General features: G+C 33.2%; 1 protein-coding gene and 1 pseudogene across 2 annotated transcripts in view; both read right to left on the bottom strand.

The window, feature by feature from the left end:
- Window positions 1-26,771, bottom strand: part of LAMA2 (laminin subunit alpha 2) — a 493,622-nt gene that overhangs the window by 345,737 nt on the left and 121,114 nt on the right. For both annotated transcript variants that reach the window (XM_006926157.1, XM_006926158.1), the window contains exons 2-3: window positions 24,949-25,119; window positions 20,037-20,149 (exon numbers count right to left, since the gene is read on the bottom strand). In XM_006926157.1, the coding sequence (XP_006926219.1) occupies window positions 20,037-20,149; window positions 24,949-25,119 (284 nt within the window). The remainder of the gene's footprint in view (window positions 1-20,036; window positions 20,150-24,948; window positions 25,120-26,771) is intronic.
- LOC112474351 lies at window positions 4,012-4,130 on the bottom strand (annotated as a pseudogene).

Genomic DNA, 26,771 nt, shown 5'->3' with positions numbered 1-26,771 from the left:
ACTAAGTTATAAGTTGCTAGCAGGAGAAACTATAGAATACTCTATAAATTTCTTTTAATGCCTTACAATAATAGATAAATAATTATTTTTTTAAATTCAATTTTATAGGTAAGCAAAAAAAGACTGCCACCTCTGAAATGATTTAAGAAACCTCTGAGGTGATTTCTGTACATGTTATATGTCATTGAGTCAGCTCCAACTCTTGGTGACCCTGTGAATGAGTGATGTCCAGAATGTCCTGTCTTCCACAGCCCTGCTCAGCTCCTGCAGGCTTGTGTGTATGGCTTCTTTTATGGAGTCAATTTATCTCCATGAGGTGATTTCACAAGTGCCTAAAGGGTGAACCTACCTAACAACCACACACCATTAATAAGTACAGGTGACACATCCTTCATCATAGACAGGTGAAATTATACCAAGATAATAATCTTAAATATGTCTAAATCACATATTCTCCCTCTAAAATAAAAATTTTCAAAACACATCATTCTTTCAAGAGTTTATCAAGCTAGCTTTTACTCCAAGTTTTAAAGAGGTGACCTCACTTGCCAGTGAAGTGTGAAGAGTGTAAATGAAATTTAAAAAAATGAGAAAGCTTCAAAGTCTGATGTCATTCTGGCTGAAAAGTTGTATTCTAACAATGTTCTAACACTGAAATCCTTCCAATTAAATGGGTTATAAAAGCCACAAGAAGCCATGGCTATAGTTATCCGGAAAAAGAACAAATGATGTTGGACACCTTCTATAATGACAAGTGTCCTGCTGTGAGCATTCTATCAGTCTTTAACATAACTAATTTATATAAAAGCCTTCATTAGAAAAATCCTACACACGTTGACATTTAAAGTATGACACAATATTGTCATTAAATTCTGATTCTGAAATTACTATTCAATAGAACATTGAATCACAATGTCTAGACACAAATCTTAAAGAACAATGTATCTTTGGGAAACAGAAGTAGTATTTTACCAATATAGTGTCAAGCTCTATCTCTTTTTTGATACCAAAAGCACGAAACATAATAATCCATAGGGCTTCTTGAGCAGTTTGATTGACTACAATTACTCAATATCCAATGGTAAAGCCACAAGATCATCAGTAATAGAATCTGACACTATAAATTAAATCCATCTAAACAGCGGAGAATGGATGGCAGCAGAACACCCATGAATTTGACCATAAGCATATGTGGAATGATAATTGTAAACAGAGACAACATAAACGACACTCTAATAGAGTACTTCATTATGAAGCCAAGATTCTGTTAAATCTAAATATACTGTGGATTTTTGCTAAATAACTGTAGCTATTCGCAAAGCATCGTAAAAGGTATGAAGGATGGAGGTTTAACTTTTCTTATCCTAGTCTTCGTGTCTGGCAATGAGTATAGAATGCTATTAAAAATAGTGACAATAAACAGCAGTAAATAGACACTTTACATACATTTTGTATGGAGGACACTCTTCCATTCTTTGACTGTTCAGCATAATATACTATCAAGTATCATCACAGAAGTGAAAAGCACCAGTATGACTATTAAAATTCTTAAGTGTAGTCCTTTTTTTCTGTCTAGGTCATAAACTTTAAAATTATAATGTAAACCAAAAAAAAAAAAAAGGTTGAAATTTGAATTGTAGATATTCTTGACATCAACATTTTGGACATGCATCAAATGCTTAAAGTACACAGCATACTGGACTAACTTCAGATCAATTTTTGCAGCCTAAACATAAATGAAATTATTGGAATATGAATAGAATACATTTAAATGTTTACATTCTCAATATCTCTTCTGGAAGATTTAAAAGAGAATATGCACTCAGGGTTTGGGGTGGCTCCTTGATTAAGAAGGGTGGGAAGGACAGTTATACCTTCAATCAAATTTGCTTTAGCTAACATTCTCACCTTTGGATTTTCCAAGATTTCTAATGCAGATTCTAATGTTCTGTACTTCCATAGATATTTTAAAGCCCCACAGAGTAATATATGTTAGTTCACTGATTAGTTTATTCTATCAATATTTTTGAGCAATGCATTATTTATTGTGCCAGTGTTTAATACAGTGGTGAAGATAACAAAATTGCTTTCTCAAGTCAAAGTTACTTTATAGTCTAGAAAAACAGGCAATACACCAATGTGGTGCTGGAGCTGGCTTGCACTTGTTTTCGAAAAGCCAATTGTGTGTATCTCTTTCCAATTCCTTGTTGCATGACATCATGCTGGTAACTTGAAATCAGTCCTGATGGGAATATTTACACTATGAAAATTGGCTAGCTTTACAAATCAGGGCTTTTTTTTTTTTTTTTTTTTTTTTACCCCCTGGTAGGAAGCCTTTGGATGATTTTGAGCAGAGGAGTGATGAAATCCAATGTATATTTTTAAAAGATTACTGTGGCCGTTGTTTGGTAAGCTATGAAGAGGGAATGTAAAACAGAGCGACTAGTCAAGGGTCTATTCTAGTCGTCCTTGTGAGAGATGATGATGGCTTAGATTAGGGTGATGGTGCAGATGATAAGTAGTGTTAGCTTCAGGATACATTTTGTAGGTTAAGTTTGCAGAACTTGGATAAGGAGCATGAGTGAAAAAGAATAATCAAGAAAAATTCCCAGGGTTTTTGTTTCTTTTTATTTATTTGCCTGAACAACTGAATTAAGAGTGGTGCTATTAATGAGAAGATATGTTTTGGGGGGAAGGAAATCATCAGGGCTTCTGTTTTGAGCCATAAAATTTGTGACACTCCCTTAGTTGCTCAAGAGAATTTGTTGTTTGCAGAACAAAATGCAGTGCAATATTAAATATGCTCTGACATTTAGAAAAGTTTCATAACTTTTCTGTGCCCCATGTTTTTCCCATCTGGATAATAATACACTTCCATCATAAAGTCTGAAGACTACTAAACTTAATGCATGTAAAGTGCTGAGAATGGTGTCCCACATTCATTAAATATTAGTTATCATAATCAGTAGCAATACTTTGACTTATTTTTTTAGTTGATATTTAGGATTTCAGTAGTTATACTTTTCATATAATCTTTTTTTTCTGCAGAGAAAAAGAAGGAATTTTATTATTTTGTTCTTTCCTTTGTATTAAAAATTATTAGGGGTGACACTGATCAACAAAATCCAATAAACTTCAAGTGTACAATTCAACAGTATGTTGTATATATATTGCCTTGTGTTCACCACCCATAGTTAGATTTCTTTCCATCCTTTCATATAATCTTGAAGAGAAAGAACATTGCATACGAAGTTGACAAGAGAATATAAATCTATTTTGAAAGTTTTAACTGAAAGAAAGGGACAGATACACAGAGACAAGGCTAAATTAGATAAATATCTTTTAATTGGGGGTAAAGTCTACCTGCATGCCCATTCCCACCTAAACTTGTAATGCACCTGCTAATCATCATTTTTTTTCTTTTGGTTTGATTTGGTTTGGCTTTATTATTGTAATGAATAAAGAATAAAGAAAAGGGATTATAAATTAATACAATGGTAGAGTATATTTTTAAATTTATTTAATTATTGAAAGAGACTTAATACTTGTTTTGAAAGGTCATATTGCTCACTTCCGTGCTATTGGCAGGTACCATAAAGCCCATAATGCTTCCAGAGATTCTGCTAGGTGTTTGGCTCACTAATATTACCCTTGCATTTTAGGGAGTCTACAACCCCAAGGAGGTCTGAAAGCAGGAACATGTTATGAGACCTCATGTTTGCAATTTATTTTTTAAATAACTAAATTTCTAAGACTATATAATTACAAGAGGAAGATGTTCATAATATAACAAAACATAGTTTAAAAGGATATAAATATGTAATATAACAAAATAATTAAAAAGGACATAAAACTTCATTTACTATATGCTACCAATTTTAAATGCATGTGTATTTGTATGTGTGCATATGTGTTATTGTTGTGTGTGTCTCTGTGTTGAAGAGAATTGAAAAAAATAAACCCAAATGTTAATGTTGATGGCTAATTTTTTTCTTTTATTCTTTTTTTACACGCCTATAGCACCTGGTATTCCTAGGCGATCTCCCATCCAAGTACTAACTAGGCCTGACCCTGCTTAGCTTCCGAGATCAGACGAGACTGGGCACGTTTAGGGTGGTATGGCTGTAGACTAATTTTTATAAGACAATAAAATAGAATCTATATCAAAAAGTTCATGAGAAAAAAAAATCTGTATATACAGCTACACTTGCTATGAAACCTATGTCAAAATCCCAAGATATATATGGGAAAAACAATCAGTAGAAAAGTACCAATTAAAAAAAAAAAAAAAACATGTTTCAAGAATAAAATTTTTGTAAGTATTCATTTCAAGCTATACTGAAAATAGCAAAATATAATGATTTTAAATAAATATATAAAAAGATGTTTGATAAAATGTACTTTTATATCAGCATTACATCATTACAAGAGAAGAGTTAAATGCTCTTTCTTAGAAAATTTAATGAATCACACTAAAAATGGAGGAATAAAGATTTAAACTGAAAATCATTTTGACCAAATTGGATCAATGATAATCTTCCTCAAATATTCTAGCATGGTGTTTAGTTCACTGCAATTATAACTGCCCTCCCCCACCACCAATTTTCTTTTCAAAGGCCCACAAATCCTGCATGATTCATTTAAAGAAAAAATACTTAAATTGACCAATGAATAGCATTTAATATAGCCATAACTCTCTCTAAAACATTTTACGATCAAAATCACCAATAGACATTTAAAAAGTCAACTCAATATTTCAAGTTATTTCCACACATATACGTTGTGGTTAATAATAAATTTGGTAAATCCTAATTTTAACTTAAAAACAGGGTTATAAATTTAATACTTTTTATATTAATCTATTCTAGTTTTTAATGCGATCATCATGATTATTGGCATGTATATTGTATACAGTAAAGACACACTGATGCTTTTAATTACTCTAAGATTTGGGCAAGGATTATGTTGAATGAATGTCTCTTTGGAGTATAGAGAGTAGGCTCTAAAATCAGAGAGATATGGGTTTGGACTCCGGTTCTATCGCTTGCCAGTTATGAATTTTAACCAAGTTACTAAATCTCTCTAATGTTCTCATCTGTTACAATACCTTTCTTATAGAATAGTTGAACAAACTACATAAGATGATTCATATAAAACATTTTACCCCATATCTAGGACAAGATAGGTTTTTTAAAAAGTGCCAGTAGTAACCCCTCAGAGATGTGTATGCTTCTGTTGAATTTCTAAACACTAGTATTCAACATACTATATTTATATTATAAAATTATTTGTTATAAAAAACTTATGTTACATAAATAATAAAACAGTTCATTTCCTACCTGACTCTTTGAGTTATCACAGGTTTTTGTTGACAACACATTTCAGCAAGCTGAGCAAAATCATCCAGGATTTAACTTCCTTTAATGTAATGCTTATGTCTGTTATGTTTCAAGATTCTCAAATTTTACATGGGCATTCTTCACTGCTATTCTTTCCAACAGCATATGGTTTAAAAGTTATTATAGAGCTCTCAGAATGACTTATCCCAAATGATCTCAAGAAAGATTGGAGAATCATGAGAGAAATTCTGAACCACTACCACCTCATACCCATTAGGATGGTGATTATTGACAACAACAAAAAAGTGCAGAAACAGTGTTGGCAAGGTTGTGCAAAAATTGAAAATTTTGTACACTGTTGGTGGGACTGTAAAATGGTGTAGTTGCTATGGAAAACAATGGTGGTATATACACATAATGAAATATTACTCCGCCTTAACAAGGAAAGATATTCTGACACATGCTACAACTTGGATGGACCTTGAAGACATTATGCTAAGTGAAATAAGCCAGTCACAAAAAAACAAATATTGTATAGTCCTACTTGTATGAGGTGCCTAGAATAGTCAAATTCATAGAGACAGAAAGTAGAATGGTGGTTTCCAGAGGCTGGGAGGAGGGGAAAATGAGGAGTTACTATTTAATGAGTACCGAGTTTCAGTTTTGTAAGATGGAAAGAACCTAGGTGTTGGATGTTGGGGATAGTAACATGACAAAGTAAATATTTTAATGCACTAAATTATACACTCAAAAATGGTTAAGATGGCAAATGTTATATTATGTGGATTTCACAACAATTTAAAAGAATGAACCACAGCATACTCTGAGGGACTGACTGTAAGTGAAAATGTGGTCCAAAGTGTTAAATACTGCTTGTATTGAGAAGGAAAGGATAATCTTAAATAGTATAACTGAGGAACATAGAGTCTCTTTTTAAGAAAGTGAAAAATATTGTTTTTGTCAGTGAATGCAATGATGTGAATGAAAACAACAGCTTTTACAAAGATAAACTTTCTGATATTATAAAAGGCAATGTAAAAAATGGGAACTATTTCAGGGATGAATTAGGAAGCCCCATGAGCTTCTCTTAAAAGAAAGACATTTGGTTACTCTATATCACTTTACCAAATAGAGTAACATGCTGCTAAGGTCTGACTGTCTGTGCCCCTCCAAAATTCATATGTTGAAATTTTAACCCCGCAGGTGAAGGTATCAGGAAGTAAAGCTTGTAGAATGTGATTAGGTTTTGAAGTCAGAGGCATCATGATTGGGATTAGTGTCCTTATCAAAGAGACCTCCACAGAGCTCCCTTATCCTTTCTGCAATGTGAGTCTCCAGGCGGAAGTCCCAGACTTCCAGCCCGCAGATCAGTGAGAAGTAACTTTCTGTTGTTTATAAGATACCCATTCTGTTGTATTTTGTTACAGCGGCCAAGCCAAAACGATCTAAGACACACATCTACTGAGTATCTTTTGTGTCTTGGTACATATCCCTCTTTATCTAGATACATATATAAAATGGTGACAGGGCCACTTGAAATTTCATAATGGCAGGTGGAGATATGCTAATCATGACATCAGGATATTATCTACTTGTAAAAAAAAATCTGTGAAACCTGTTATGTGTACTATAATAAAATAAAGTAAATGTTAATCTTAGAGCAGAATCTATATTGTGACTGGTTTAATTTTCTTGAGCATATTTTAAAATCAGTGGAAAGAAGTAAAATATCTTTTTAGTTCTTTATTCCATTTCTTGATATTTCTATTTCATTTTATCAACATAGCCATGTTTCTGGAATCATTAAATAAGTTATTCTTAACATTGATGGATAGAAAAGCTTATCATTTGAAATAAATTCATTGAGAAGTAGCAGAGAGGATGATGATAAGGCAAAAGTTGAATATCATTACTGAGAAAATGACATATTCCAGCCTACTACTGCAAGACTACAACACAGAAACAGTAAGTACTATGAAGGCAGACAGCTAAATTAAGTATTTACTCCATATCTTAAAGATTATTCATCATTGCTTCCCAACCTGTCTCATTAAGTTAATAAAATCATAATGACCCAATGCAGAAAGGCAACTGCTCATTAGTATCTTGGGCTGATTTCCTTGGTTATACTACATCATGAGGCCGATTTTTCTTTTAGTTGTGTTTATTGTTTCAGCTAATTTGAGATTAATATACCTTGACCTTCTGACAGCAAACTTGGCTGAAAAGCCACATTAAAACATTAGTAAAGACAAACAAAACTGAAGTGTTTTGGCAGGGAATATATTACTTTTAATATTTAGAAACAACCTGGCTAATAAGGATGCTATAATCTTTTCTTTTCCTTTAGAGTTTTATTAGCTGTTACCTTAATTTGAAAATGGCACAATCAACATTGGCAAGTTTAAATAAATAACTAAACACTGATAGGTGTTGCCATGAGCTTCCAAATTAAATCTTAGTGTTTGGAGTCATTCACCTTTTATTAAAGATTCTTTAATTAAAAAAATGTCACTATCAAAAAGCAACAAATGTTGGTGAGGATGTTGAGAAAAGGGAACCCTCTTAGCTGTTCTTGGGATTGTAAATTGGTACAGCCATTCTGGAAAACAGTTTGGATGTTCCTCAAAAAGTAAAAATAAAACTAGCTTTTGACCCAGTAATTGCACTTCTGGGTATTTATCCAAAGAAAATCAAAATTCTAGTTTGTAAAGATCTATGCACTCCTGTGTTCACGGCAGCACTATTCACAACAGCCAAGATATGGAAGCAATCTAAGTGCCCATCAAAAGATGATTGGATAAAGAAGTTATGGTACATATGTACAATGGAATATTACTCAGCTATTTAAAAAAGTGAAATCTCACCATCTGCGACAACATGGACGAAACTAGAGGGTATTATTACGCTGAGTGAAATAAGTCAGACAGAGAAAGATAAATACCATATGATTTCATGTATATGCGGAATATAAGGAACAAAAGAAACAAACAAACTAAACAAAAACAGACTAACAGATACAGAGAACAAACTGGTAATTGCCAAAAGGGAGGGGAGTTGGGGGACTAGGTGAAAAAGGTAAAGAGATGAAGAAGTACAAATTAGTAGTTACGAAACAGTCACAGGGACAGAGTATAGCATAGGTTATATAGTCAATATTACTGTAATGGCTGTGTGTAGTACCAGATGGGTACTAGAGTAATCTCAGGGATCACCTCATGGATTATATTAATGTCTAAATTTTTTAAATTTAAAATAAAAGAAAAAAAAAGAGAAAAAATAAAGACAACATCATATACTGAAAAATTTATGCCAATGTATTTGAAAATCTGTAGAAATTGTCACAATTTCAGAAAAAATATAACCTTTACAAACTTGTTCATTGAAAAATAAAAACCTTAAATATTTCAATAGCCATTATATAAATTTAAACAGCATAAAGAAAAATTATCTGTTTTTCTGCCTCTCTCTGTCTCTGTCTGTCTCTGTCTCTGTCTGTCACTGTCTGTCTGTCTGTCTGTCTCTTATCTCTCTCTCTCTCTCTCTCTCTCTCTCTCTCTCTGTCTCTGTCTCTCTCTCTCACACACACACACACACACAAACAAGGTCCTAATGATATTATTATTGGCTAAATACCAATATTTCAGTAAAGTTATCAGTCTGAAAATGTCACTCACTGAAATTTAGTAGGTTTTTATATTCTGACATTTCCAATATCTGAGTGGTTTAATATGTCCCTCTCAGAAGCTGCATTGCCACAGTAGACCACTCCCTCTTTCTTGATATATTTTATTTTGGCTTCTACAATTTTACCTTCCTCTCTTCTGTTTGAAGTGCCTAAAATTTAATTTTAGGAACTTTTAACACTATACTTTCTTTCTAGGTGATCATAAACAGGGCTTTAGTGTTAAAAACACCCTCTTTGCCAGTGATATACAAATTCATATCACTAGCTCTAAACTTTCCCATAAACTCCAGATTCATAAATCCAATTGTCTCTTTAATATTTTCACTTAGATGATTAACAATCATTTCAAATATAACATGTTAAAGGAGAGCCTTTAAGTACCACCCAGTATCTCCATCCTGCTCCTCCTTCAGTCTATACTATCTCAGTAAAATAAAATTTTTCAGGGTAAAATCCTAGAAGTCAACATTTTTGCCTCACCTTCTACATCTATTCCATCATCACATCTATTCATATTCACCACAGTAAATCTTAACCTACCACTTCTATCCATTTCTGCTACTACCACCCTAGTCTAAGTCATCATCTCGTGGCTCAAATATAGCAACAGTTTCTTAACTGCCTCCTAGTTTTCACTCTGTTTCATCTTCTCCATTTAGCAGGCAAGGCAATATTTCTAACAAAACAAATGAAATCATATTACTCCTTGCTTAAATCCCATTGTAGTTCTTTTACTACACTCAGAATTAAATCTAACTCCTTATCATGACTATTTCCCATACGATATAAGTCTACCTGGATACCTTCCTGACATTATCTCCTACAGCCTTTGTTCTTTACCACTATGTTCCAGACACATTGGCCTTCCTCCCATTTTCCAGCACACCAAGTTTGTTCCTGTCTGGTATAAACTTTGCTCAGCTTTTTATGTAATTGGCACTTTCTGTTATTAAATTCTCAGCTCAAATGTCACTTTCTCAAAATTATAGGTAAAACATACACATACAGTAGCTTTTTATTACTTTCGTATTATCCTGTTTTGTTTTTTTCCATGACATTTTCGCTATTCTAAATTATATACTTAATTTTCTATGCCCCTTTTCTCTCCACAGCAACCCTACCTACCCAGTTAGAATGTGAAATCTGAAAAACAAAAACTTGTGTATCTTCATGTCCAGACTTAAAGGGTTAGAACAGTGCCTGCTCAATCTACATTTTTCAGATGTACTACTGATAAATAATTTTATTTATGTATTATTCAGGGCAGATACCATAAGAGGACTGGTATTTCCTGCTTAAGACCTACTTTGTTTTGGATTACTTTAGTTGACAATTTCATGCATCTCAGCTTGTCCAGGATAATTCTAATTTTAAATATTATTTCTTGCTTTCTTCCTAACCATCAAAATATCTAAATAATTAGTATTGTATTGTTGAATCAATAATTCATACTACTTAAACTCACACACACACACAAAAAAACAAAAGAAATCTTATCAGAAAATATGCTCTGATTTTTTGTTTTTAAAACTATGAATAAATACATATTTTCCATTTTCTCTCAAAGGCAAGAACTACAAATGCTGAATAAAATACTAAAAACATCCATTTAAGGTAGCAGAGAACAAGCAAAACACCTAAACTTGATTAAAGAGTTACAGATCAGGAAGAGCTGGTTATTTTCCTCTCAGGGTATTCACTGATTTGCCGAGAGGTGAATAGAGGCATGCAGAAAAAGTGACATTCTAGAGCTTTCATTAATCTCACAAGTTGAGAAGATGAACATTAGAGTTCAGGGCCATGAGGAGAGGGGCCTTGAGCCATAGAGAAATTAGCACTACATTCAACTCAGCTTTTGCTTTTAAGAGATTTACCACATTAAGTGGTGACAAAGCCAGAAGATAAACACCATGCAGAAATTAGCTCATAAGAGGTAAGAAGCTAAGCAGATCTGTGGGAAGTCTCACAAAGTTGAGGAGACAAAATATGAATTCAGAGTCAACCACAAAGGAAAGGAACGGCTTTTAGTTGGGAGCCCTTAAGGTCTACCCCTAAATGTAAGGGCAAATGAGAAACAGCCATCGGCATCCCCCAACCAAGCCACAAAACATCTAAACAGCTAATTGAATAAAGGCTGACTCTTGGCAGAATAAAAATAAATGCATTTAAGACATTATTAATAAAAATACTACTAAACTTTCCATGAATCAGTAAAACCAAGAAGGGAGGAAAAGGGAATAGAAACAGACTGACAGATGTTTCAAATGTTAGTTATCAGACATATAATTAACAAAAATAACTTTGCTTAATATGTTCCAGATGACTAAATGAAGAAGTTGTCTGGAATCTATTTTTTAAAGTATTAAATAGAAATTCTAGAACTAAAAAATAGAATTACTGAAATTAAGGATTCAGTAAATGTGTTTTAATAAAGATTAGATCTAACAGACAGATCAGTATATTAAAAAATAGGTCACCATAAAATGTGTGTAATAAAGAAACCTTGAGAAGAGAGGGGAAAATAGAGGAAAATAAAGAAAAGCGTGGAATACATGATGGACATGATGAAAAGTCTAACATACATATAAGTGGAGTCCCCAAAACAGAAGAGAATGGACAGGAACAACATTTGAAGAACTATTGGCTGGGGAATTTTCTAAAACCAGTAAAGACATCAATCCATAGAATCCAGAAGCTTTTGAACTCCAACCAGTGTTTAGACAAATAAAATCACTCCTACACACACTGTAGAGAATCCTTGAACACCAAAGACAAAGAAAAATCTTGAAAGGAGACACAGGAAAAAAGATACCTTACTTTCAAAGGAAAAGTGATCAAAACTTTGACTGACTTCACAGTAGACATATTGAAGGCTAGGCAATAATGGTATGAAATCTTTAAAGAGCTGAAAGAAAATAACATCCAAACAACATTTTTATTCCTTATGAAAAATATGAATAAAAAATAAAAGAAAAAATTTTCAGGAAAAAAAGAATTTGTTACCAGCAAACTCTGTCATTAAAAATAAATAAAATCTTTAAAGAGCTGAAAGAAAATAACATCCAAACAACATTTTTATTCCTTATGAAAAATATGAATAAAAAATAAAAGAAAAAATTTTCAGGAAAAAAAGAATTTGTTACCAGCAAACTCTGTCATTAAAAATTAATTAATTAATTAATTAATTAATTAATATCACATGTTTATAATGGTAACAATTACTTTCTATGGAGCTTAATATAAACATAGAATTAAACACATCAGAACTATAGGATAAAATCTACATGGGCAAGGGGTGGCATAGGTGGAGGGTATAGATGTAAAGTGTTTTAAAGTCTTTGACTTGTCTGGGAAATAATTTAAATACCAATTTATATCAAGTTCTGATCATCGAGGATGTATGCTATAATATTTATGGTAATTAGTACAAGTGAAAAAGACTACATGGAATACAAGTTAATAAAAGAAAAAATAGATAAATAGAAAAAATCTTTAATATAAAAAAGAAAGGAAGTCAAGAAAAAAAATAACAAAAGACAAATAGAAAACGAATGGGAATATGGCACTTTGAACCCAAATATTGCTGGTAATATTAAATATAAATGAATTAAATATCCAATTTAAAGACAATGATTATCCAACTGACTAAATAAATTTTGTTACAGACTGATTACAAAAGATACTCTTTAAATATAAGGACATCAAATAAAATGGAAAAAGCTGTATTATGCAAACATTAGCATAAAGGAATCTAGTGAAGTCGTGAAAGTAAACTTGAAAGATAGAATTATTGCTAGCGATAGTATTTTTAAAAAGGTTAATACAGCTCCATTCTAAATCCATATGTCCCTAATAAAATAGCCTTAATATATATAAACAAACACATACATAACCCACTGACTTTTTATAACACTGTAGCCAGCAACTATAGAATCCGCATTTTTCCCAATGCACAAAAGTCACTAACTATATGTTGGGTGAAAACAAATTTCAAAAATTGAATCTCAAAGAATTGAAAGAATACTGACCACAGTGAAATCAAGTGAGAATAAACAACAAAAAGTTTGATATGTTGTATTTTTAATTATCATTTATTTAAAAATATTTTCTAACACATTCTAATTTCTTCTGTGACATATGGGTTATCTAGAAGTATCAACTAGTGTGGAACAGTGTACTAGGCTATTTGCCTACACTACATCACTGTACTTTTATAATAATCTTCTTAATAAAGAAGTGATACTATTAGCTCCATTTTACATATGACCAAATTGAAGAACATAAAAATGGGACAATTTATATAAGGTAAATAAACTGATAAGTGATAGGTTAGGAAATGAAACCTATGCAAAATTATATCTCCTCCTTTCTCAGCCTCATCCTCATCCTCTGGCCATTTTTGTATTTTAGAGACTCAGGGTAATATTGAAAATGTGTATTATCTACAAAGTAAAACACATATGATATTGAATAACTTATATACATTGTCAACTCTAGAAATAATAAATATGTGTATAGAATATATAAGTTATACAATTACATATATAATAAGTAAATTAGACTCCGAGGATAAAATGGGAGAATACACAATATTCCAACTATATAATGAAACACAGTTGTGTTTTATGTGTGGAAGCCATCAGAGAGTTGTCAAAAATAGCTCACGTTTTGTCTTTTTTAGGTAGTGCTGTTCAGATTTTCCATAACAGAAGTAGTATGATATAAAAACATTAACGGGTCTTTCCCCACAGATTCTTAATAGATCTTTCTTTGTACTGTTATTTCTGTTTTTAAATAACAATTCTCTAATTTATGTCCTGGTTTTAAGCATTACCTTCTAGGGCTATCATTTTGACACTATTTGAAATAGAATCTACATGTCCAAAATGTTTACATGTTCATAATGTTGTTAGAATTAATCAGCATTTTATAGCAAAATACATAATATCCTAAGTCTACACTCTTGTTTAAACAGCATCATAGTGGCCTTTCCCCGCTTTTTTACATCTATTGTTTTTCCACTAGGAAATTACAAAATATCAGTTAAAAGAAACTACAGTCCTAGACTTCTTTGTTTCAAAAGGGGATGTAAATTGATTAAAACCCGTTTTTCCCAAATAAAGCTATAAATGTAGTAAAGTCACACAGAGAAGGACAAATATAATCCAAGTTTACAACATGTTTAGGAAAGAACTAGTGAGAAAATTTACTTTGTGTTATTTAACCTGAGGCTTAAAAAAAAGTTCATAAGTTAAAAAATGCATAGCATATTTTATCACAAACACAATGAGATTATTTCACCTTTTGTTTAATTCTTAGCTTTAATAAGAGTCTTACATTACGGATGGTTGTTTTGTATTGTTCATTTATTCAATCACTTATTCATTTAACATAAATTTATCCAATGTCTCTTATATGCTGGGCACTACTCTAAGTGCTTAGAATGTGGCAATTAAAAAAAGACAAGTATCTCCATGCTCATGAAAATTGCCTTTAGAAAAGCAAGGTAAACAACATTTAACATAAATAGCAAAATATACAGTGCAAATTAGCAATATAGCTTATGGGAAGTAGATTAGGAAGTAGGCAGGGGTTTACAATTTTAAATAAGATTATCAGGGAGGTCCTTGCTATGGTGACACTTGAATAAAAACCCAAAGGAAGTGAAGAAAAGGCTTCATGAAAATTGGGGAAAATAATTCCAGACAGAAGGAACAGCAAGTACAAAGGCCTTGAGGCAGGAACAGTAGGAATAGAGGCCTTCATGAGCCAATGAGGTAGCCAGTTGGGCAACTGAAGAGGGGAGATGAAGTCAAAGATGAAAGACAGTGGAGGTACAGATCCTGTAATTCTTTGTGTCATTGTGCTTGTCCCGCTGAGTATTGGAAAGCCATTAGAGAGTTTTGGTAGAAGGAGTGATGTAATCTGATTTTGTACTAAGATCAATGTGACTACAGTATTAAAAGTAGACAGAAGGGAAGATAATTAGAACTAATGTTCTGTACAATGTAGACACTAAGGCTGGTTGCCACCTTTACTAATGATTAAAAGGTCAGCACAGATTCATTTAGAGGGAGAATACATTTTTGAATTAACTACTGATCCTATCTGTGACATTGAATCAATGATCATAAAACAAACAAAAAAAATTAAAGAAGGTAAAAAAAATATGATTTCAATTATATTCTGCTATACTAAACAAGATGTATCCATACAGGCCATTTTTAATGTATAGATTATAATCTCCTCTATAGTTAATTTTGGATTCATCAATTTAGCAGTCACCCAATTAGTACCAATGAAAATATTTAATGTTTTGAAGAGTAGCCATGCACCATTCTTTCATCAAATCTGCTGAGTTCCTGCTAAATGCTGAGCATCATGATAAATATAAATAATCAAAGACCTCTGACTTTAAGAGTTCACAATCTAGTGGGACTATAGGAAAATAAACATCTAATCACCATGCCATGGGTTAAGGCCTTAATAAAGATGTCTCCAAAAAGGAAATCCTTACATCAAATAGAATCTGTTGAATAAAAGCATATTTAACTGGGACTATCTCAGTCTTGTGTGGCTTTTTAATATAGTGCATGTGTATGTCTTCTTCTTTAGATAGCAAGGCATTAAATGTAGGGATATTGTTTATACTCCTTTATACCTGTTGAATAATTATGAATTGCATCAATCTCAATTTTTTCATTATTCAATAGGTAAAGCTAATTTTGCTCTCTAAACTATACAACAGATGTTTTCAATGAGAATAAGTAAGAAGAAAGGGTGATATAAGAAAATAATAATTTTCCTTCAAGATTGAAAATTTGATTATCCTTACTATGTTTAGACAAAATAAATTTTGGATATATAAAAATTATCATACATTGAAATACCTCAATGTATTTCATGCTTTACTATTACAGAGGATTCTATCATTACATTAGTGGTTCAAGGCTCTAGAAAAAAATGTTTCCATACTATTCATATAGATTCTAAAAGTATCATAATATTTGTATAGAAATGCTAAGACAACATCCTTCCAAAACATAATTCCCATTTAAAATTGTTAACCTATCTCACTAACTATGTTTCTATAAGGTCAGTAAATAAAATATTTACTGGTCAAGAATATGTGGAAATTAATCTCTGAAACTGCAAGACAATCTTGATAAACACATTTTTGGTTTTGGGGATAAATGAGGAAGAAAAGAGAATTGTTTGTTGCAATGAAGGGAATGAATACATCTGAATATATCTAATTTATGCCATACCTGCATCACAGAGAAAAAATATAACATCACTATATATTAACAAAGTCTATTGAAAAGCTGCCCCTCTGTGTTTTACCCCATTTACCAATCAGCTTTCTTCCTAAATAAATTGAAGGGCAGGCCTGAGAAAATGACAAGATTTAAAAAGGCATAAAATTGGATCAGATATCATAATACATATTGTGGTGAAAATCCAGTTGGAAGAGAATTAAAATGGAATGTTTTGGACACTCTGTTAACCTCCAAGTCCCTATTATTGTCTTATAAATTGATGCATATTTTCTTTGCCATCAGACTGGGTTTTTGCATATACATAACTGGAAGAGTTAAACTACAATTTTATGCCTATACGACAACATTACAAAAGCTATAATTGCCAGATGGAATTTAGTTATATTGCTATTTTTATTATTTCAAATTTCTTGCCATGATATTATAAGATTTATTTTGCTAATCTAGTATTTGGGGCACAGCATGATTAAATCATTTGCTCAAGATATGTATGCTGTGAATAAATAATACAATTGGGAAAAATGAATAATCCTTTAGTAATAAAAATCATAAAGAAATCAGTTTATGAAATAGGTAGCTACTTTCTTCTCAATAACTTGTTATAGCTTTCTAGCACTCATTTTGAATGTTAAAATGTAAAGGAAATGTCCTAGTGTAATCTGTAATGATCTAAAAGAGAAAATCCAGTGGTGGTTATTTATAATTAAAATATGGAGGAGCTGTGTATATATCAATAACAAAAGATAAATTGTCACTTGTTAAAATTCATACTTCTCAAAATATATAGGAGAACTAATAAATGGTCAAACCTCTTACTGCATTAATGACAAACATTTAGTGATATTTACCTATTCATTGCAAAACTTCTGCCCTGACTCCCAGTTGGATAATAGTTCATATTATGCCAAATAATTATTAATCCTTCATGCTGTAAGTAGAAAAGACAAGTATGCTATTTTAGAAGCATACTAAAATGTGCAAGAAAATGAGAGATCTACTCTCCTATTTTGCAACAAAACAGATGTTGGCTATATTCTCCCATTGAAACCAAGAGACCGTAGTGTGGCATTTCTTAAACTCATAGTATTGACCTCTTGAATTTATGTACCAAAAATTCTCATGAACTCCCCAGGCTAGGTCTTCAGATTCCAGTTTAGGAATTACTGGTATAGTTTGGGGTCTGAATTTAGACTACTCAGGTTGAAATTCGAGCCTTGCCCACAATAAACTTTGTTAAAAAGGCCAAGTCACTTAGCTTTTCTAAGTTCAGTGGTCTTCGACTATTAAATAAGGATAATAATACTAGCTGCCTCATAAGCTTATTGTGAGAAGTAAATGAAAAAATAAGGATGTCCACATTTTCTCTGTTGCTAATGCATTAAATTATATGTTCCTGCAGCTTTACTCTTTAGCTGAGTAAGTTTTGTGACACTGTTCCATAGTTTGCTACTCCAAAATCTAAGGTCAAATAAAAGATCTAAAGCTCCTTCCTTTCTGAGGAATTCCATTATAAAACCTGATTACAAACCTGCTTTACTTTTAACATCATTAAATCACTGACTAATTTAAAATCTGAATCAAGTAGAAATAAGATTTATTTTATTTTATAGATTGTGTTCCCCTTTTCTTGAACATGGAGTGAGTTGATTTACAGGAAGTAGGGGAGGGCTGATGTAAAGACATAAATGGGCATCATCCTGGCATTGAGGAGTATATGAGGTCATATCACAGTACTACTTCCACTGGGTATATTCTAGACTTTGGAGTTAGGTAGACCTGTTTTATAAACAGAATCCTGCTACTTTTTATGAAGACTGAACTATACCAGAAAGATATCTTCAGTATTCACTCACCTTAAGGCCATTATACTAATTTGAAGCAGCAAGAACAGATCCACCTAATTCCTGAGATATCATGTGGGATGAGTGGGGATACAAAGCAAACTAAGAAAATTATAAATGGTCATTGAAAAAATGACCTTTTCAGGTGAAGTCTTTGACCTCTTGAATTAATAATGATAGGTAGGTATGATAGATAGAAATGGTTCAGTAAAAACTGGTGATTGTACCATCTATTGTACCATGCACCATTGTGGTTGAGCTCAAAGAGTAATATAAGTGATTTGTGCAAATTATATCAATAATTGAACCTCTGGCTCCATATGCAATCTAAAAGAATAGGTAGAGAATAAACTAGAGCAATTAACCATCCCTATTTATTGTTTCCCTTTCCCAGAAAAGGACCCGAGGCAATAGACAACAGATTCACTCCTGATTGGGAAGGCCAACTTTCAATGACTATATAAAGGGGGAGAACTGCTGTGACTATCAGGAGAGAAATGAAGTCCATTTTGAGGATAGAATTTGCAGGGAATTCATGTGCAAGATTTCACTGACCTAAAGCATGATTGATCAGTGTGGTAGTTTGACCTGCCATTTCCTGATAGTGCTCTGAGACTTCCTGAGAAATATCTTTAACTCAAGGCTGACAGTCAGCTGCTAGCATGGATGGAAATAAATCCATGTTAGTTGCTGATTTAGCTGAAGCACTAAGCCCTAGGTGCTACCTAGTTGCTCAGGTCCTAAGGAGTTCCAGATGGGTGGGAAAAAGGTCTGCTGTGAGACCCACCAGCCAGCTCTTTGCAGTTCCTGAATGTGTGCACCCTGGAAAAGTGGTCTCAAACCCTAAACCGGAAGGTTGTACTCCTATAGTGATTACAAACATTATCCATTTTGGAAATGCCTGGTGCTTATCTGGTCCTCTGAGACGGTGGCTAACCCCCATTGGCTGGTGCTCCCCTCTACCATAGCCACCTATGGAAACATAACCTGTATAGTGTACAGTTTCTGTCAGTAACTATCTTGGCCATTTCCTCTTCCCTAACCCCAAACTCTGCCGCAATATCTCCACTGGGCCAGAGAGAAGTGGCTAAGAATCTTTCCTATGATGATTCCAGAGAGTGAGAGAAAAACAGGCTGAGTTAGTGAAGTCTAACTTCAGTGCCTCCAGTCTCAGGCTTCAGTCAATTAAATAAGCTTTTGAATTTAGAACAGCAGAAAACTATGGGAACATTTTTCCAGATTCCATGCTATTTGCAAGCCTAAAAGAGTTGGGATGATGGGGAGTCTTGATTAATAGTGTGAGCCTGACCTGAATATTGAGAACAAAAAAAAAGAAAGAAATTAAGTGTAGAAGGCACCTAGTCCTATGCAACACAAACTCTTAAGTTTCAACATTAATTTTATACAACTACAAGGATTATTACCTCATTTAGTGGCCCGGGTTTAATTTAATAATCAATGTCACAGCTTGCTCAACTCTTAGTAATAAGGGGCAATTTTCTCCAAATCCTTCTTATCCAACAACCTTTCAGGACACATACCATGAGGAAAACTTAAAAATAGCACTATTATATTTTCTCTATGTAAAATTTTGTTGATCTGTATTTTCCTCATTGACTCTCCTTAGTCAAAATAGAATCAGCTCTTAATTCAGCAATAAACTCTTTCTGTGAATTCATTTTAGTTGTGCTTTAGAAATAAATGCCAAATAGTTTAATATAACAGCATACTAAATGAATAGGTCCCTTTGTTCATTGTATCAAGAAAATAATGGAGGGTGATAAGAAGGAGTATCTTTTCACCCAAGAATTACGCAAATAGCAAATCCAAGATACAATTTCAAAGTGAGAAATGATTAAAAACAAACACACAAAAAAGAGGCATTTACCTGCTGTAAATCCAGTGTAATGGTCACATAATGGTATTCAATTCCATTCTTAATACTGGGACTCTGCCACCAAGTGTTCTTTCCATCAATAGCATTTGTAATTGGATGTCTCTCTATTGAATCAGCAGTAGCATGTGAAAGGAGGAGAAAAGATCATATAATAAATATATAACTGTTTATTTAAAGAAAAAAAGTAAAACTAACACAAAACTATCATCATGTGACTATCAAACATTAAAATAATATAAAGAGAGAACAATTCCCATCTTCAACAGAATTTATTTAATGCTAACTTTTTCATAGCATGCCACAAGGTAGTACAAAATGGTTAAACACTTAGGCTATAAGAGAATAAGTAGCTTGGCAGTCTGGCCATCAACTAAAATGGGCAACTTTAATGATAACCACAGAAATTAAGTGTGAAGAAATAATATTGAAATCTAATTGATGTGTCAATCATTCAAAGAAGAAAACATCTACTGTTGAGGCGGCTCTAGTATGCCATCAACTTTGTTAATGGAAACAAAATTCTGAATTGTGGTTTAAAGGTACTTGAAGATTTGTCCTTTTGACACATTCATTATTACCAATACTTGGGCAATCCACTATGTATCTGGTTTTAATAAAAAATGCTGTCAAATCCATCCTATGAGGCTTTTTGCAGTTAGTTCTTAACTTGCCAACTTTCTGCCACTATTTAAAATAATGAAATATACTCGAAACCTCCAATCCATCATTTATTTGCCTGTCCTCATAATCACTAACTCAGTGGAGGAGTCTGGACAATAATGGCAAGCAAAGAAAGAATGGCATGTGAAACTGCATCCTGCCAACAAAACATGGATCTTTCCTTGCCTTTGCTCAAGATAGATGAGAACAGGACTTTTTGTGAGAATAAAAGGGAGATTGAAGATAGAGAGTAGAAGGTGTGTGGACAATCACTGTCCCCTTACCCCACAGTACTCTCATACTTCCTTCCTTCTTACAATCTTCAAATCTCATAGTTTCCTCATCCCCTCCAACTGAGTTCCATGCATCTCATAACATCAGCCATTACCTCAGGGCTGCCTATGCCCTTGTTTTATTTTGGTTTTCAGTCATTGGTCCTTGTGCTTCTCATTTCCCACAAATTCTGTTGCTTTTCTCCTCTTCTAAACAAGCCCAGCTCATGCATGGGTGAGAATGGCAGGCGTGGAAGTTGTGGGATGTTCCTATTTCTATTCCCAAGGCTGCATGAAGGGTACTTAACTTCCTAACCTCTCACTTGGAAGTCAGCATATTTTCCCACAGAAATGTAAACAAAGTGGTGGTTAGCTTCCCTGCTACTCTTCTTCATGAATGACGGATGTCTATGGGTTTCAGTCTTGAGAACTTTTATAAAACTAATTCTCTGGGAAGATGTTTCAAATGAATGACCTAACAATAACCTTGTAGATTAGAACACAGTCCTTTTTTTGTAAATTGAAGGAATACTTCGAAAAATGAACAAACCATATCACTATGAAGAACAACCATGGACTCTTGATTTGCCTACATAATTTAGTAATGCAGTCATGTGTACTAATGAGATGCTTATGGTAATATGAGTTATAGGACAGAAAAGAAATTGACTTTTATTGGTAAATTATTTAATTCATCTAAACATGGACTTTGTTTTCTACTGTCTTATCACAGCGGTCCACTGAGACGAGGTATCCTACCTCATTAATGAAAAATAAAATTGCTGAATAGATTAAATAATTAATGCTAGTTAACTTGTTCTGTTGAAGGTGTCAGGTCTTTATAATGATGACAAATATAAGAAGCATAACTAAATATCAAATAAATGCCCTTGGTGATGTGAGTGGGTGCTGAAATTGGCCCATTAGGACTCAGAACCTATAAATGAAATATTACTGGTATTGCTTCTGAAGAAAAATAAATATCACAGCAAACATTCCCTAAACATCTTGCATCTTCTTTACAGTTGTAGATTTAATATGTGATATAAACACACAGACACACAACCATATTTCAAAATTAAATTCATGGCTCATAAGTAATTGTGAGAGGAGCTGTCTAATTGGAAATGTTGATATCTTCCACCGCAGGTCAAATTGATATGAGAATTATTCACAGAAAGGAAGACTGGGAGATGAATAAACAATGAACCATAATCCCCATTATAAAAGTTTAATCATAATTAATTTGCAAAAACGGATTAATTGTTGGCATACTTCCCTTATTTCAAAGGAGACAGAAACTTATCCTTAACAGGGATAGCTACACAAGCCAATCCAAAGCTAACTGCATCGGAAAACTGGTGAGGAAATCATGATGAAAGAAACCTTTCAAATTGCTAGTTTTTAATTGGGAAGCACAGTCTAACAGAAAGTTCAAGTTTCCTTTTCTTTGTATGGTAATTACGTACAGACCTTCTAGCTGTTTTATTCTAGCTGTTTTCTGAATTTGTGGAATTTTGTCATCTGTTAATCCAACTTTTACCAAAATATATTTATTATTGCTAGATTTTTATTCCACTCAATTTTTTTCCCACCCCAATCATTGTATCTGCCCTCCATCCTGTCTCTTAGGACCACTCACATTTCCTCCTTTTTCTCCTTTTCTAGAATGCCTTCCCCTATTATCTCAGGTAATTTAGCTTTTTAGTGTCGATATAAATCTGACCACCTCCTTGAAATTTTCTCTTGTTATTTCAGTTCCCGCTGATGTTTTTCTTCTTAGAAATTTTACATCATTTATAGTATGTACCACAAGTTAGAGCCCTGAGTTTATTGTTTTGAATATTCGTTTAATTGCTTTCTACATCTACATCGAAGCCATGTTTACCCTAATATTTTACTTGTAGGCAGGAACTATATGTATTTGTTTATACACATTTTTATATATATATATATATATATATATATATATACACACACACACACACACACACATATGTACATGTATATATGCACACACACAGATGTACATGTATATATGCATACACACAGACACACACATGTTATTTTATATACTTTAACTGTCGCTCTCTTCCTAGTTCATCCTAAATACACATCTACTCACTCCCAACCACCTGCCCACCACTGCCCCCAATCACTTCCATGCCTTTAGGCTCTGTCACGTTCTTTAGGAAATCAGCAAGGCCACCAACCAGTTCCTGAACCAATGACAGTTTCTCCCCATCAAGCTTCATCTTTTTCCTTAATGAACTCAAAGTTTATAGTCCATCAGTCTTTTATCTTCTGAAGTTTACTTCAATTTTATTGCTTTTGATGTTTTCCCAGGGCTCTGAACCAGATCCTTTGCTCTTCACATTCTATACAAGAATAGCTAACAGATTGGATGTGTTCCACCACTCCCCACTCTTATCCCCCTACCATAACAATCTACACCACAGAAAATAACTAGAGTTATTAAAAGGCAAGGAAAGTTCTCATGATTGCCATCTTTGGTTTCTTAATTACTTTTTTAAACATCAGTGGGAACTGAAGTAACAAGACAAAGTTCCAAGAAGGTGGTCAGACTTAGACGGGCACTAAAAATCTAAATTCTGTCATGTACAAGACCAGCAATTTTAATCGCAAAAGTCCCAGTTCTCCACACATATTGTTCTCAGCATCTCTAATTTAAATAATAGAGAGAGGACTATGTATTATTCCATTTAACCAGCTGCAAGAAAAAATGCATGCCTCCCAACTTTCTTTTGAGATGAAAAATGTAAATTATGAAAGAAAGCTTTCTTTGTTTTATGTTTTACAATTTAAAACAAAAATTAAGCAACTGTAATAGTAATACAACTGTGAAGCTTTATCCCCATTATCTCACCTCATTGACATTAAATATTCACTTTATTAATCTCCCGATATATATTTGATGAATTCTCAGTGCATATTTTTAAAACAATCTCTCCATTTCACACCATTCTCCACTTCTCCATATAAATGTTTTACTCATCAAACTAAATCACTTATAGTTCTCTGGATATATCATGCTGTTTTTTACTTTCAAGATTTGTGTAGGCTTTTTCTTTCATGACACTTTTCCCCTTTTCATCTTACTAACTCTTATTTTTTTCAGTACATGAGCTGCTTTCTCTCGGGAATCACTAGATGTTCCCTCAGTATTCGATTTACTTTTCTGTTTCTCTTATTTTCCCCTCCAAGTCCCTAAGTCAAGGGCTTGTATGATTTGACATTATGCTTCAGTACAATGCATTGGTAGTAGCAGGTATTCAAATGCTTGTTGAATAAGTCTGATATATCAGTTCTAGCCATCCCCAACTACTTGTATTTCCCAGAGCAAGTGAAGTTTTCTGTCTTATTCTGATCTCTCTCCTTGGTATTCCTCTTCTCTTCCTTCTCTCTCCTCCTTACCTGCTCTGCTCAAACTTGTCCTTGGATCTCGGCTTAGACAGCACTTCATCTGGCAAGGCTTCATTTATACCAAGACTGAATTTGTGATCATCCTCTCTGTGCCTCAGGCCCTTATGCTAATTCTTTCCTTTGTACTTACCACACTATATGTCAAAAGTATGCTTTTTGCCCATTTCTTTATTAGTAGAAGCAGGGACCACACCTTATTCCTGTTGGATCCCCAGCACAGTACCTGGCACATAAGTGACCAATGAACGACTAAAGCCTAAATTAATAACTATTATTCTTGAGAAGTAAACCTAATGACCACCACAGGTCTTCAGCTAGAAAACCATGGTATATACCTGGTATGTATGAGGAACCCCAGTAATGTCTGTCAAGTGATGGAGAAGGATGGTAAAGAATCTCACAGTGGAGGAAAAGTTCCAGGAAATTTGGAGATCATAAGTGCTTTGACTTTAATGCAAATTGGCTTCAAATCTCTCAATTACAAATCCTGCCCAGGACTATAAATGAACACATATTAAAATACATACGATATGGATTGCTGCTGTTTTGATTGCAAATTCGACATTGGGGGTTCCTCACGGGCTGCCCAGGCACATGTTCTACCAACTTGCAATACATTTCAGGTCCTTTTTCTCCACATGTTGCATTTGTGGTGATGAGAGCATTAGAAGCAAGATTCAAGACAGCAGGAAATAAACCTGAAAAATAAAATGGACGAATGAAGTTGTGTAGACAACAAACAATGAGGTATAATTTTGCTGCATTTTAAAATAAAATTAAGGTAGGGTATTTTTCAGAGCATTAAATAAATTAAAATGAAATAATCAGTGATAAATATCTGACTTCAGTATAATATATCAATATCATGTGGTATCAAATGAAAACATTTTTTTCCTTTCTAGGTCTTTAATATGGTATCTAGAGATATCCTTTTAATTTATTAACCTCTAATACTTAATTGGAAAGAAGGTCCTTTCTCTAACAAACACTTTTAAAAAAATTTTCTGTTCATGTTACTGGAAAAAGCCTTATTGAATCTTCTATCTTCTATTTCAGCTACTTGATATCTAGTAGTAAACTATATTCGTATGTAAAAACTTTTCACACAACTTATGCATATATGTTTTTCATGGTCATTTTTATGCTCCAATTATCACTTAACATAAATGTTTATTGTAACTCCTTTATATCCAGATTGGAGAAGATAGGAAATGATGAAATATTTTGGAAGACCATTTTTTACTTCCTTTTGCACTACATCGCCATATTATACAGCAATATCTTACCAGAAACAAGTAATCATAGTAATCTATGATCATATAACATAAATTATTTCCTAGATAAAATAAAAGTAGCTTGCTCAGAAACAACCTCAGAGGCCAGTTTCAGTGCGGGGCTGCGGGGTCTTTCATTCCACAGGAGAGGCCGACTCAGGCTCTTTATTTTCTATGACTTTCTGTCGATTCTGTTTCATACATGTCTAATATTTATATTTAGTAGACCTCTTTTTCAATGACCATATAGTAAAGTCACTTATCAGAAGTTACTCTCTAACTGAAAAACTCATTTTGGAGAAAGTACATTTGAGATTATAAATAATTTGACTCAATTTAGGTAAGAAACATGCTGAGCATCTAGGTGGTCTCTGTTCTATATACGTGCCAAGTAGGTCTATATTGATTTAACCTCCAACAAAAAGTCCTTTACTGACTAAATCTTAAGTCCTGATGTTTTCCTGAGATCCCTAGAGTTTTGAGTTCATAAGTGTTTTCTGCTTCATCTTCAAAATTTAACACATGCTGGGGATAGTGTAAACACTCATTATATTTTTAAAATGAATTATAAATATTGGCCTCATAAAAGTTCTGGTGCATCTTTTGAATAACAATAATATTGATAATAATAATAATCATAATTGTATCTAGCATTAGTGAATGTTTATAAAGTGCCAGGTACTATTCTGTCAGAGATTGTTCTAACATCCTACATCTGCCTGGACTAATTTGCTACACACAACATCCATATGAGCTACACACTACTATTACCCCTATTTTATTAGCATGTTCAGTAACATGCCCAGAATGATAGGTAGCAAGTAGCATAGCTGTTATCTGAGTGCAAACAAGCTGGCTCCAGCCTATCCTCTTAATCACTATACTGCACGGTCTCTACAAACATCATGTGAAACCTACATAAACTTAGTGTTAATTTGTGGTCCTGGTTAACCCTAGAATTGCCATGAAGAAACAATAGTAAAGCAAATAAAAATAATTTTAAATAATTTGAACCTCTATTGTAATCACTATCAAACTTTCAAAGAAGTAGATGGATTCATAATAGGAAACACCTC

Source organism: Pteropus alecto, unplaced genomic scaffold (genome assembly GCF_000325575.1).
Source record: "Pteropus alecto unplaced genomic scaffold, ASM32557v1 scaffold79, whole genome shotgun sequence".
Lineage (NCBI taxonomy): Eukaryota > Metazoa > Chordata > Mammalia > Chiroptera > Pteropodidae > Pteropus > Pteropus alecto.
Note: the sequence above shows the minus strand (reverse complement) of the source record. Positions and strands in the feature narration are given on the sequence as shown.